Consider the following 14,393-nt stretch of genomic DNA (forward strand, 5'->3'; position numbering starts at 1 on the left):
CCTCTCACCTCTACCCTGTCCACACAGCAGAAGGAGCTGAAAGTAAAGTCTCGTGTCATTTTTACTTTGTATAAATAAAAAACTCATTTGGCCATCTCTCTCTCTCTGTCATTCTTGGTACGTTCCAAGTATGGCCTCATATCTAGAAGTGGGTCCAACTTGGGTAAAGTACTAATAATAAAAATATGATTATTTGTATTACACAGGAAAGTACTGATCTTTGATATACTTAAGAATGAAAGTGAGCCAGTTGGTTTGGCTGATTCAGGAGATAATTCTAAGTATGTTTGTGTAGAGAAGTGAAAGGTCTCATTTCTCTAAACCACGGCTGGCCACCGGGCAGATAATGGAGAGTGAGAGAGAGACACAGATGGTTACATGGATGACTCAGCATTAACTCGATTCCAAGTCTAGGAAAACCTCTTGAACTATGTCATGCTGACCTCACCTTTCCATTTAAAGGAGCCCACACAGAACCAGAAAATGTCTTAGCTCCTCTTACAGCTAGGTATGGCTATGAGACCAAGGTTGTTGAGTGAGATATAAACAGAAGTGCTATATGACTTCTAGGAGGATCCTTACCAGCGATATGGTGATATGCCTTTCATTCTTCTGGTTGGCTGGGATATAGATGTGATGGCTGGGGCCTGTGCAACCATACTGGGCTACTAGGCACTCCCTGATGATTGAGTAGATGACATACCAGTCCAAACTGCCTGCCCTGGATTTCTCTTAAATGGCAGAGAAATAGACATATTTGTTTTGGGTCACTTTTCTTCACTATTACTGCTATGTGTGGGTGAACCAAGGGGCTTCCCTGATGGCTCCTGACAATGCAGGAGACACAGAAAATGCAGGTTCGGTTCCTGGGTCGGGAAGACCCCTTGGAGAAGGAAATGACAAATCACTCCAGTATTCCCATCTGACAAATCTCATGGACAGAGGATCCTGGCGGGTTCCAGTCCCTGGGATTGCAAAGAGTAGGACACAACTGAGCAACTGACGTATGCATACAAACAACAACAAAAAAATATGTGGGTGAACCTAATCCTAGCTGATTCCTTTGTGAAAATAAAGACCACTTAGAAATATGATAGCATTTTTCATTTTTATCATTTCAGTTTGCACATAATTTGAACATTATGCAGTGTTTTCTTTCTTTGCACAACAGTAACTCTGGAACTAAAGTCAAGGTTACATTTCCAATTTAGAAAAGATGTGAGATTTGCTCAGAGTTTCTTGATGAAAAAGCTACAATTTGGGAGGCTAAGAGTAGCCATAACTCTTTGATAGCTACCCCAAAGCTATACCACTTAAGGTAAGTGAGAGAGGGTCTAACTGAAAGTTCCAGCCACAGATTTAAATCAAGACAGCAGAAACCAGTATGTCAGTTTGCAGTATAAAAGGATATATATGTAGGTCTGACTCTAAATTCTATCTCCTCTGTGTATGTACTAAACAAAGAAATGTTTTTTAGAAGGAAAAAAAAAGCACCACTGTTTTTATAGTTGCTTTAAACACTTAGAATTTATCACTAAATTACAGCTTGATCCTAAAAAATAAAAACAATCTAGTCGACCAAAACATTTATGCAATTTTATAAAACAAACAAAAAAGAACTAAACAAGATTCAGGCCAGGTAGGGTGGAGGGCAATCAAAAGAATGTACTTCTATCACTGGTGTCTAACATTGAGAATGTCTGCATGCATATACACTTGAATATACGAAAATTAAAAAATCCTACCTCCTTTATTAGGACATAACTGAGCATTTCAGTGGGGAAGGAGTTTTTAGCGGATAAATAAGACATCCTCATGCCTCTGGACAGCAGCCTGCTGCTGCTGCTGCTGCTACTAAGTCGCTTCAGTCGTGTCTGACTCTGTGCGACCCCAGAGACGGCAGCCCACCAGGCTCCCCCGTCCCTGGGATTCTCCAGGCAAGAACACTGGAGTGGGTTGCCATTTCCTTCTCCAATGCGTGAAAGTGAAAAGTGAAAGTGAAGTCGCTCAGTCGTGTCTGACTCTTAGCGACCCCATAGACTGCAGCCTACCAGGCTCCTCTGTCCATAGGATTTTCCAGGCAAGAGTACTGGAGTGGGGACAGCAGCCTACAATGGGTCATTTCTCTCTGTTCAGTTCGTAGAGAGGAAGTTTTGCCAGGGTTCAGGCTGCCTGATCACTCAGGTCAGCTATTGCCCACATCTCTGCCATTCCCGTTACCAAGAGAAACGAAGAGCACAGATGTCTCTAAATAACCATCAATCCTGCTGGAAAGTAAGGTAAAATCCCCGACCCACTATAAAGAAGGTTGAGCATCGAAGAATTGATATTTTTGACCTGTGGCATTAGAGAAGCCCCTTGAGGGTCCCTTGGATTGCAAGGAGAACAAACCAGTCAGTCTTAAAGGAAATCAATCCTGAATATTCATTGGAAGGGCTGATGCTGAAGCTCATGGTACCCATATCTACATGGTACCCAATTCTAACCTGTATTTCCTCATCCACACTCTTCACTCCCAATGCATAAATAACAAACTAACATTTTGCCACAACAGCTTATTTTCCTTTTACAAAGAAATAACACAGCACAGATAGAGTTGAAGGCTATCTTCATGTACGGGTACCCAGTTTGGCTCATTCCCGTCTTCTCATAGTCAGCAGTTCTTATTAACTTGGTGCTTATCTGGGTCATGTTTTCATTCTCTTACACATGTCTAAAGGCATAAACAAAATATAGTGCTGTTTGTACATTTTTTAAAATATGTAGACTGTATTGAAAATTCTACTACCAACTTTTTCACTCACCATTGTTATTTCTGAGATCTTACCTTCTCTGGAAATACCCAGGATTAATGCTGCTGGTTGCATGGTACCCATATCTACAGCTGCTGACGAGTCCTTTCCTGGGGAGGGAGCCCCATTAAATACGGCTTCAACCTCTCGTCCTCACTTATTTTTTTCAGGAAGGTATACTGACTTATCTGATGGGAAGGGGTGGTGGAAAAGGAACCCCATCTTCAAGTGGCATTCTTGTAACAATAATTCTACAAAATCATTCTGGAACTTCTCACGGATCAGAAACTATATGCTCTTCTCCATATTTAAGGATGTTGAAAATATACTTCCAACCTGTTTTGTCTGCCTTATCTTGGAGCTACCCGAACTATGGTGATTCCTTGAATACATACCCTCCTTTCTCCCCACTGTCTTGTTTTACTGGATTATATCTCAACTCTTCTTCAAAACATCCCCCAATGCCATCTTCTCAGGGAGTCTTAAGGACAGGGAACCACTATTTAAGAATTGTGCATTTATTTCCACCAGTATTGAAAGCGTAACATTTCAGACTAGCATTTATTCCCTCCAAATGACCTCTTCTGACTGTCATTCACTTCTCCCATGTCTTATACTTCAGCTAAACTATCCCAGAACCCACTAATGCTTTCCTATCATATTCATTTGTTCATTAAGTGTCCTAAGCACTCTGCTTAGATACCATTTCTCCATAACTCTGTATGTGAAATAACTTCAGATTTTAAATCAGTTTTTCCTTTATTAAAAATAAAATTACAAAAGTAACACACACTAATTGCAAAACTTTCAAAAACACTAAAATATGTATTCTGCCTGCAGAATAATATGTATTCTGCCTGCAATGCAGGAGACCCAGGTTTGATTCCTGGGTCGCGAAGATCCCCTGGAGAAGGAAATGGCAGCCCACTCCAGTATTCTTGCCTGGAGAATCCCATAGAGGAGCCTGGCAGGCTATAGTCCGTGGGGTCGCAAGAGTCAGACATGCCTTAGTGACTAAACCACCACCAAAATGTGTAAAGAATAACATGAACATCATCATGACCCCATTTCCCACATGTCAATGACAGTAATCACTTGACATACTTCATTTCTACTTTTTCATTGAATGTAAACATTTCATAATTTTTAAAATACATGAAGTATGAATACTGTTTGGAAACTTGATTTATTTTAATGTGAACTTCTTTCTAGGTTCCATGTACATCTATTTTTTAAAATAACATTGACATTACACCAATAATACCACACTTTTTGCCTTTTTTCTTAAAGGTTTAGGTTTTAATTTTCACATTAAATTTGGTATGTCTTTATGCTGAATAAATTGATACAAGACTTTAATTTGAAAGTTCTAAATATAGTGGAATAAGTCTAATTAAGGACACTCTGGGGTCTCCTTTGATATCAGTTTTATTCCTCTTTATTGTTATGGCAATATTATCTTGTTTTGATATCTAGAGTTAGGTAAATCATCCATCATTGTTCTTTAAAACTTTTTTGTCTTTCCTCATGATTTACTCTTTTAGAATCCAGACAAACATTGCTATTTAACCATGATGCTCATCTTCCTCTGTATACCAAGTTGCTTCAATGTGTCTGGCTCTTTGCTACCTTATGGACTATAGCCCATAGCCCACCAAGCTCTTCTGTCCATGGGATTTTTCTGGCAAGAATACTGGAGAGGGTTGTCCTTTCCTTCTCCAGGGGATCATCCTGACCCAGGGATCAAATCCAGGTCTCCTGCGTTGCAGGTAGATTCCTTACCATCTGAGCCTCCAGGGAAACCCCCAGATATATAAAGAGATCTTCAAACTCATGTTTTCTTAGATTCTGTATTTGTCCCTAATCCTTAGTCTAGGATGGCACATATACTTCATTTTACCTGACTGTCTTTGGAATCTCATATTCTGATCCTCTGTATGTACATAATTAAATTTGGGTTTTCCCATGTTAATCTGCCTGATGTCACTGTAACTGTTAGGCCAGCCAGAAATACCTACAAGGGCAGGGGGAAATTTTTTCTTTCCCCAACATAACTATATACTCTGGCAATATGTAGCAATTTTATAGTAATTTACATGCTAGTTTGACAGAGAAATGATGATTAATACTGATTATTCTCATTCAAGAACATGGTTTATGTCTCACCAATGATTCAGACTCAAGAGTCTTATTTTGTGACTTTCAGTAAAATTTATGCTTTTCTGTCTATATTCTCATTTCTTGCTAAACTTATTCCCAGGAATTTTATAGTTTGGTGACACACATATAAATAGAATATTTCCCCTTTTACAGTATCTCCTTATTGCTGATAGAAAGGGAACTATTACAAATTTACATTGCATCCAATAACCAATCAAAACTCTTATTACTTAAAATAAATTTCTTGAACTTTCTACTATACAATCATACTGTATATAAACAGAGGGAAATTTACCACTTTCTTTCTAATATCAATACTTTCATATTGTTCTTGTTTATTACATTGGCTAGTATCTGCAGGATAATGATGAATAATGACGGTGATCATATAAGTATTTTTGTCATGGACTTAATACATGTGTGCACCTTTAGGACTTTACTATTTAATATGAGGCTGATTGTTAGTTTCTGTCTTTCAAATATATTCAAATTCTTCTATCGCATGAGGTCTTTATCATTCCATTGAGATACCTCTGTGTTTAAGTAAAGATTTACTTCTTCACTCTGCTTTATTTTGAATTAGATACCCAAGCACTTTGAATTGGACATGGTTCTTTTAAACTTCAGGGAGTTTTTAAAATTGATATTACTTGCATAAAAGCATTAATGGCTGGGACTTTCCTGGTGGTTCAGTGGCTAAGCCTCTGCACTCCCAATCTAGGGGGTCCAGGTTCGTTCCTTGCACAGGGAACTAAATCCCACATGCTGTAACTAAGAGTTTGCATGCCACAATGAAAAGATTTTGCATGTCACAATTAAGATCCCATGTGCTGCAACTAAGAGCCAGCACAGACAAGCAAATAAATAAATTTTTAAAAACCATTAATGGCTAAAAGAACAATTATGGTTGAAGCTAACAGGAGGTTGAAACTTTTAGAAAGTCCTAATAATCCAATTTTCTCTACCCTCCCCCCAAAAGACATAAAAACTTGGACATAAGAATACACTATTCATTTAGTGATGGCCAGTTTTCTTCTATTTCTTACTCAAAATTCTATTCGGTTTTCTTTGCATGAGAACAGCACAATGTTGTAATTATATCAAACGCTGGTATGAATGAAAGCTTACGAAAAACCTCATATAATTGCAATTTTCTAAATTTATACATGAGATAAGGGTAACTGGACTCTTTTCAGCATCCTCTGGTGGAAAGTTCACAGTCAAGATGGGGCAAGATAGCAGCCATATAAATTTAAATGTTATTGCACAGTGGATATTTTTACTTTTAATCCTCATAAAGTCTATGCATTTAAAAATCATTTTATGTTAACATTCATAGCACTAATCCCTGCAAGACATTGTTTTGACAGGGTCTTATTTTAACTCCATATTTTATGATGGTAAGCAGAACTACATTAGGAGCGCATTATTTAGCATACACATAAATTGGAAGTAGGGATGGGCTAGATAACGCATCGAAAATAAATTTGCATTTTGCAGCACATAAAGAAACAGTCAAGGTCAGGTCAGACATTCCTAAAGTTCAAACTCCTTTCCAAACTGTTTACTCTTTTTACTTAATTACTCTTTTAATTAATCAATTACTACCTCAAAACACCACCGCACAAAGAAATATCAGTGTTACGATAAAAAGCCTAGAGGAAATTCAGACATGTTTGCCAGTAGATAAGCTATTTAGTAAACTGATTTCTAAGACCATGAACTCCTTATTGCCAAATTCAGACTTAAATTGAAGAAAGTAGGGAAAACCACTAGACCATTCAGGTATGACCTAAATCAAATCCCTTATGATTATACAGTGGAAGTGAGAAATAGATTTAAGGGCCTAGATCTGATAGATAGAGTGCCTGATGAACTATGGAATGAGGTTCGTGACATTGTACAGGAGACAGGGATCAAGACCATCCCCGTGGAAAAGAAATGCAAAAAAGCAAAATGACTGTCTGGGGAGGCCTTACAAATAGCTGTGAAAAGAAGAGAAGTGAAAAGCAAAGGAGAAAAGGAAAGATATAAACATCTGAATGCAGAGTTCCAAAGAATAGCAAGAAGAGATAAGAAAGCCTTCTTCAGCGATCAATGCAAAGAAATAGAGGAAAACAACAGAATGGGAAAGACTAGAGATCTCTTCAAGAAAATCACAGATACCAAAGGAACATTTCATGCAAAGATGGGCTCAATAAAGGACACAAATGGTATGGACCTAACAGAAGCAGAAGATATTAAGAAGAGATGGCAAGAACTGTACAAAAAAGAGCTTCACGACCAAGATAATCACGATGGTGTGATCACTGACCTAGAGCCAGACATCCTGGAATGTGAAGTCCAGTGGGCCTTAGAAAGTATCACTACGAACAAAGCTAGTGGAGGTGACAGAATTCCAGTTGAGCTATTCCAAATCCTGAAAGATGACGCTGTGAAAGTGCTGCACTCAATATGCCAGCAAATTTGGAAAACTCAGCAGTGGCCACAGGACTGGAAAAGGTCAGTTTTCATTCCAATCCCAAAGAAAGGCAATGCCAAAGAATGCTCAAGCTACCGCACAATTGCACTCATCTCACACGCTAATAAGGCAATGCTCAAAATTCTCCAAGCCAGGCTTAAGCAATATGTGAACCGTGAACTTCCTGATGTTCAAGCTGCTTTTAGAAAAGGCAGAGGAACCAGAGATCAAATTGCCAACATCTGCTGGATCATGGAGAAAGCAAGAGAGTTCCAGAAAAACATCTATTTCTGCTTTATTGACTATGCCAAAGCCTTGACTGTGTGGATTACAATAAACTGTGGAAAATTCTGAAAGAGATGGGAATACCAGACCACCTGATCTGCCTCCTGAGAAATCTGTATGCAGGTCAGGAAGCAACAGTTAGAACTGGACATGTAACAACAGACTGGTTCCAAATAGGAAAAGGAGTCCGTCAAGGCTGTATATTGTCACCCTGCTTATTTAACTTATATGCAGAGTACATCATGAGCAACGCTGGACTGGAAGAACCACAAGCTGGAATCAAGACTGCCAGGAGAAATATCAATAACCTCAGATATGCAGATGACACCACCCTTATGGCAGAAAGTGAAGAGGAACTCAAAAGCCTCTTGATGAAAGTGAAAGTGGAGAGTGAAAAAGTTGGCTTAAAGCTCAACATTCAGAAAACGAAGATCATGGCATCTGGTCCCATCACTTCATGGGAAATAGATGGGGAAACAGTGGAAACAGTGTCAGACTTTATTTTTGGGGGCTCCAAAATCACTGTAGATGGTGACTGCAGCCATGAAATTAAAGACGCTTACTCCTTGGAAGGAAAGTTATGACCAACGTAGATAGCATAGTCAAAAGCAGAGACATTACTTTGCCAACAAAGGTTCGTCTAGTCAAGGCTATGGTTTTTCCTGTGGTCATGTATGGATGTGAGAGTTGGACTGTGAAGAAGGCTGAGCGCCGAAGAATTGATGCTTTTGAACTGTGGTGTTGGAGAAGACTCGAGAGTCCCTTGGACTGCAAGGAGATCCAACCGGTCCATTCTGAAGGAGATCAGCCCTGGGATTTCTTTGGAAGGAATGATGCTAAAGCTGAAACTCCAGTACTTTGGGCACCTCATGCGAAGAGTTGACTCATTGGAAAAGACTCTGATGCTGGGAGGGATTAGGGGCAGGAGGAGAAGGGGACAACAGAGGATGAGATGGCTGGATGGCATCACTGACTCGATGGACGTGAGTCTGAGTGAACTCCGGGAGTTGGTGATGGACAGGGAGGCCTGGCGTGCTGCGATTCATGGGGTTGCAAAGAGTCAGACACGACTGAGCGGCTGATCTGATCTGATCTGATTATTCATCATTCATTTAAAAAACCATTTATTCAGTGCTAGTTATGTGCTAATAAGCACAGGGCTATGTGATGACGATATGGAATGAAAACAGACCTGTGAAAGTGAAAGTGAAGTCACTCAGTCATGTCCTACTCTTAGCAACCCCATGGACTGCAGCCTACCAGGCTCTGCCGTCCATGGGATTTTCCAGGTAAGAGTACTTAGGAAGCAGTAAAGCACAGTGATAAAAGCTACAGTTCTAGACTGGGGATTGGAATCTGCTGCATCCCTCCCCTCACCTCTCTTGCATTAGCAGTTTGTCTTTGGGTACCTACTCACTTGCTGGGATGCCCAGTTTCCTCAGCTGTAAAACAAGAGTATTGAGACAACTTTCGTTGAGGGCTCGTATAAGACATTAAACATATACATGTAATACAGAACGCCCCCAGCACGATGCCCAGCACACAGCTAGCCCTTAACTTGTGGGTGGGGCCAGGACACAGAAGATGCTGCGTTGAGCAGGACAGCCCCACAAAGATTTGTCCACTGTCCCTTCACTCTTGTGTTGGGAAAACCTGACCATGATTATATGAACTTACAGCCCTCCTCCCAGTTTGCTTTACATAAAAACTCCAAGCTATCAATGTGTACCCCATTTTTAAGGAATGTAAACAAGAGTGCAAAATGAGAGAAGGTTAACTTTGTTTTCTTTGGAACTTTTCAACGAGATACTCACTTTTGCAGAAAACTGCATCAGTGCCAATAACCACTTGTGACATCTGACTTGCCAAAACACACCTAATCCTTCTGCACTCGTGATGGTCGCGTAAGAATTCTGTGTATATGCAAGCATCTGACCACTCTAGTGTAGTCGAAATATTTCTTCTAATTAATACATCCTGAAGGGCTTCCCTGGTGGTCCAGTGGTTCAGAATCAGCCAGTGCAGGGGACACAGATTCAATGCCTGGTCTGGGAAGAATCCACATGCCACGGGGCAACTAAGCCCAGGCGCCATAACTACTCAGTCTAAGCACCCTAGAGCCAGTGCTCCACAACAAGAGAAGCCACAGCAATGAGAAGCTCACAACCGGAGAGCAGCCCGAGCTCTCCACAACCAGAAAAAGCCTGCACACAGCAACAAAGACCCAACACAGCCAAAAAAATTAACTAAAAAATACATATTGAAATACATAACATGTTATCATAAAATACTTTTATGTCACAACTAACACATTACGTTATTTTTTGAAATTATCTGTAGAAGATTATAGTGCCTGAGTTTTACTTCAGGATAGTCAAGTGTTTGGTATAAAAAGAAGGAAGGGATGAGTTTGAGAACACAGAGCTACGTAACTTGTTAAAGTCACAGCTGATAAGAAACAGGGCTGGTATCTGAGCCGGGGCTGTCTCTAGGGTGCATCTGCTCAGTTCTACTTCTGCGGTGGAAAACTTAGGCTGCTCCTGACCTCTGTGGAGTTCTTTGACCTGGGAAATCATTTGTTAGATCATCTACTCAGAAGCTGAGGATGCAGCACTGAACAAAAGGGACAAATCCCAGTGCCCTGAAGGATTTATCTTCAGGGGAGAGACAGACAGTGCTCTCACAGATGCCTGCATGCCTGGCAGCAACACAGGGGGTCGGGGTGCTCGCGAGGGGGGCCGGGGCTGCTATCGACGGGACGGTTGATTTCAGCTGGAAGGCATGCAGAAGGCCTCTCTGACACATAAGCCGAAGACTGAGTGAAGCAAGGGAGTAAATCATGTAGTTATGAGGGAGCCTGGAGAGTGAGAACCCGTCCACAGGACCTGATGTGCAAGGCAGCAGGGAGAAAGAATATGTGTTGATAATAACACAACCAAAGGAAATAACCTGAATACCTGCTGATAACATAAGAGGTGGTATATTCACAGTTGCCAGATGAAACAGGTTTCAGAAAATACACCACCACGTTATTGTTGAAAATCCTAAAATATTTTTTCCTGTTATTTCAGTAGTGAGCAAACAAGAGTTTCAGATGTCAAGAAGGAAATGGACTGGAGCGTGGTCTACGCCTGTGAGTGCAGAATTCCAGGGCATCCTGCTTTCTCCCTGGTCACTACACAGCACTGTAAACAAGTCTATCTAGAAGGATTCTTCCAACCTTTAGAGTCATCGCGTCCCCTCAGATCCTTTCTATGGACATTGGTCCTGAACGCCTCTGTCTGGGAAGGGAACAAGCAGGAGTGTTTTCCATTGTCAGAACACAGACATCCCTCACTTGCAAGAATGCATTAGGGACTTTCCCGGTGGTCCAGGGGTTCAGAGTCTGCCTGCCAATGAAGGGGGCCAAGGTCCCACCCCTGGTCAGGGGAACTGGAGCCCCCATGTCACAGCTAAACTTGGTGCGGCCGAATAAATATTGAAAAAGAAAGCGTTAGTATTTGAGAAGGTTTATCTTAAAAGTAAGGATCCTTAGCGTCTTACAGTGGTAAGAGCAGCTGGTGTCCACTGTTCAGTTTGGGCTTCTCCAGCATTATGGCACTTGAGAACAAGCCTTGAGTTAGATAAGGAGAAATTAAGATTCGGGGGCTTACTCAAACTACCCAAGGTCATAGTCAGATCATGGCAGAGAGCAACTCAAATCCGGGCGGCTGAAGACTGCAAACTAACGTGTATGGCTGCTCCAAGGAAAATCACCTCCGTTACCTGGAGTTTCAGTATGAGAGCAGAAAACGATCAATAAGCCATACTGGCATTAAAATGATCCCATTAGTCTAACTTAATATTATAACTGAATTTCACTGAAGCATTGGAAGATCAGGCTGCAAAATTTGGTGACCTGTAATTAAGATATTTTACTTCTAAATTTTAAAAAGTTTATGCAAATATTTGATATATACCAAAGAATATATATAAGTTAGCAGCAATAACTAAAAACCTGAGTGTCAATTCCCAAAGTCCAGGATGGTGGTCGCTTTTAGTGGAGAGGCAGAAAAATGGGACTGGGGTGAGGGGTGCAGAGCATGACTTCTAATGCCTTTCCCATCTCAAATTCAAAATCCCCAAAACAAACAGAAACCAGGCTCCTAAAAGACCAAGTATTGAGAATGCCCAAAAATGGACTCTCTACTTGCACTGCTGAGTGCCTGGGGTTCAATTTCTGGTTGGGGAACTAAGACCCTGCAAGCCACACAGTGTAGTCTAGAAAGAATAAAACAAAAGACCAGGTACCACTGCTGAGTAAAGCTCACCATCAAAAGATGAAGAGTTGGTAAGAGATAATACTTGAAGCTCTTCTAGAAGAAAGCCCTAATCTCTGTAGTCATAAGCGGTGTTGGAGAAACCATCTTTTGGCTCCTCTTTCTTGGGGACACAGAGTGCCAGGATAAATGCACTGAAAAGCAGCTCTAGAGGCAGACTGCAAAGCAAAGAGCTGACCAGCACATGCACGGCCTTGAGTGCTGGCTTAGGTTTGTTGAGACTTTTTGGCTCTTTCTTTTTTTTTTTTTTTTTTTTTTGAGCCAGAGCTGACAAGCACCTCTGAAAGAATTGCAGAGGAAGAAAAGTTTTGCAAATTTTATGACTAATGTGAAGGGGATGATGTATACAACCATGAATTCTGAAATGATTAAAGGTTTATGTATAAGAACCAACATTTTATGAACCAATACAGGTGATCTTTATAAACTCAAGCGGATGGATGGAATTTCCTTGTGGTCCAGTAGTTAGGGCTCCAGGCTGCCAGTGTAGGGGAAATGGTTCAACCCATAATTGGGGGAACTAAGAACCTACATGCTATGCAGTGTGGCCTAAAACAGAAAGGATGGAAGAGGAAAAGCTATAACGAACACGTCAAAAAGACAAGCCACACATGGGAGAATACATTTGTAGCACAGGATGGTAAAATATTCATATTTGGAACATATAAAGGATATTATAAATGAATAAGAAAGAGGTAAATGGCCTCAAAGAAAATAAGCAATTCACAAATTGATATGCCCATAAATAAATCTATACTCACAACTATAATGAACTACCATTTCACTATCACTAGGTTGGCAAGATTTAAAACAGTCTAACAATATAAAGTGTTAGTCACTCAACTGTGTCCAACTCCTTGTGACCCTGTGGACTGTACCCTGCCAGGCTTCTCTGTTCATGGGATTTCCCAGGCAAGAACACTGGAGTGAGTAGCCATTCCCTTCTCCAGGGAATCTTCCCGACCCAGGGATCGAACCTGGGTCTCCTGAATTGCAGGCAGATTCTCTACCATCTAAGACACCAGGGAAGCCCATAGAATATAAATATTGGGAGGGCTTCCCAGGTGGTGCCTGAGATAAAGAACCCACCTGCCAATGCAGGAGACATAAGAGATGTGGCTTCCATCCCTGGGTGGGGAAGATCCCTGGGAGAAGGGCATGGCAACTCACTCCAGTATTCCTGCCTGTAGAACTCCATGGACAGAGGAGCCTGGCTGGCTACAGTCTGACACTATTGAGTGCACGCACACACACACACACACACACACAAATATTGGGAAGAATGTCTGCCAACGGACACATGTGAGGGGAGCAGTGAGTAGATCAGAATGTGACTCAATAAAACAACCTTTAATTAGCAATATATTCAGGGAAAAGATCTTTTAAAGTAGTAAGAGAAGAATTAAAAAAACAACCAAATTTATTCCACTACTGTTTGCACACATTATTCTGTATCAGAATAATTATACTGGTGGGAGAAGGCAATGGCGCCCCACTCCAGCACTCTTGCCTGGAAAATCCCATGGGCTGTGAAGCCTGGTAGGCTGCAGTCCATGGGGTCGCTAGGAGTTGGATACGACTGAGTGATTTCACTTTCACTTTTCACTTTCGTGCATTGGAGAAGGAAATGGCAACCCACTCCAGTGTTCTTGCCTGGAGAATCCCAGCGACTGGGAAGCCTGGTGGGCTGCCGTCTATGGGGTCGCACAGAGTTGGACACGACTGAAGTGACTTAGCAGCAGCAGCAGCAGCAGTTATACTGGTACTCATTTTAAATGTGACCATCTGCTATAGACCGGTCATCTGAAACAAATGATGACCGGTTTAATGAGAGTGGATGGGAACCAGGTAAAGATGAAACTATCATCATAGGCAGAAGAGCTTGCTGATCATCTACACAGGTTTGAGTGAGAGGAAAGTTGTACCCTCCACCACTTACTGGCTGAGTGATGGCAGACATGTTTCATAATCTCGGTAAGCTTCAGTTGTATCAGCTTTAAAACGGGGAAAATCAGAACTGTTTAAGGATTAAGTGAGAACGTACATAACTGCTTTAGCACAGGTCTGGAGCTTGGGAGCAACTCAGAGAATGGGAGCATTTATAATGAAAATATTGACAAGGCTTTGTTTCCTAATCCCACTCAGTTTGTCTTGGAAATGCCACAGCTATGTGTTCTGATCTCTAAATCCTAATCCTGAAACGTTCATGGCCAGCCAAGTTCCAGTGCCCGATTTAACTGGGCACTGGTCTAGACTTCCTCTTGGGCTGCAGTGTTTGTTTACGCTTATGTTCTCCGGAAGCACCTGGAATGCCCAGCCGGGGTCTGCGTGTTGTTCTGCAGCTAGCAAGGAGAAGACTGACTAATTAGGTGACTT

At 41.3% G+C, this 14,393-nt stretch overlaps 1 protein-coding gene across 3 annotated transcripts in view; it reads right to left on the reverse strand.

The window, feature by feature from the left end:
* MTHFD1L (methylenetetrahydrofolate dehydrogenase (NADP+ dependent) 1 like) overlaps positions 1 to 14,393 on the reverse strand; it is a 181,164-nt gene that overhangs the window by 84,902 nt on the left and 81,869 nt on the right. The window contains exon 21 of one of the 3 annotated variants that reach the window (XM_045161908.1): positions 2,404 to 2,713. The exons of the other annotated variants lie outside the window; for them this stretch is intronic. Coding sequence (XP_045017843.1) covers positions 2,688 to 2,713 — 26 coding nt within the window. The 3' untranslated portion in view covers positions 2,404 to 2,687. Of the gene's footprint in view, positions 1 to 2,403; positions 2,714 to 14,393 lie in introns of those variants that run through there. 3 annotated transcript variants of the gene reach the window in all.

This window comes from Bubalus bubalis, chromosome 10, assembly GCF_019923935.1.
Source record: "Bubalus bubalis isolate 160015118507 breed Murrah chromosome 10, NDDB_SH_1, whole genome shotgun sequence".
Classification (NCBI taxonomy): domain Eukaryota; kingdom Metazoa; phylum Chordata; class Mammalia; order Artiodactyla; family Bovidae; genus Bubalus; species Bubalus bubalis.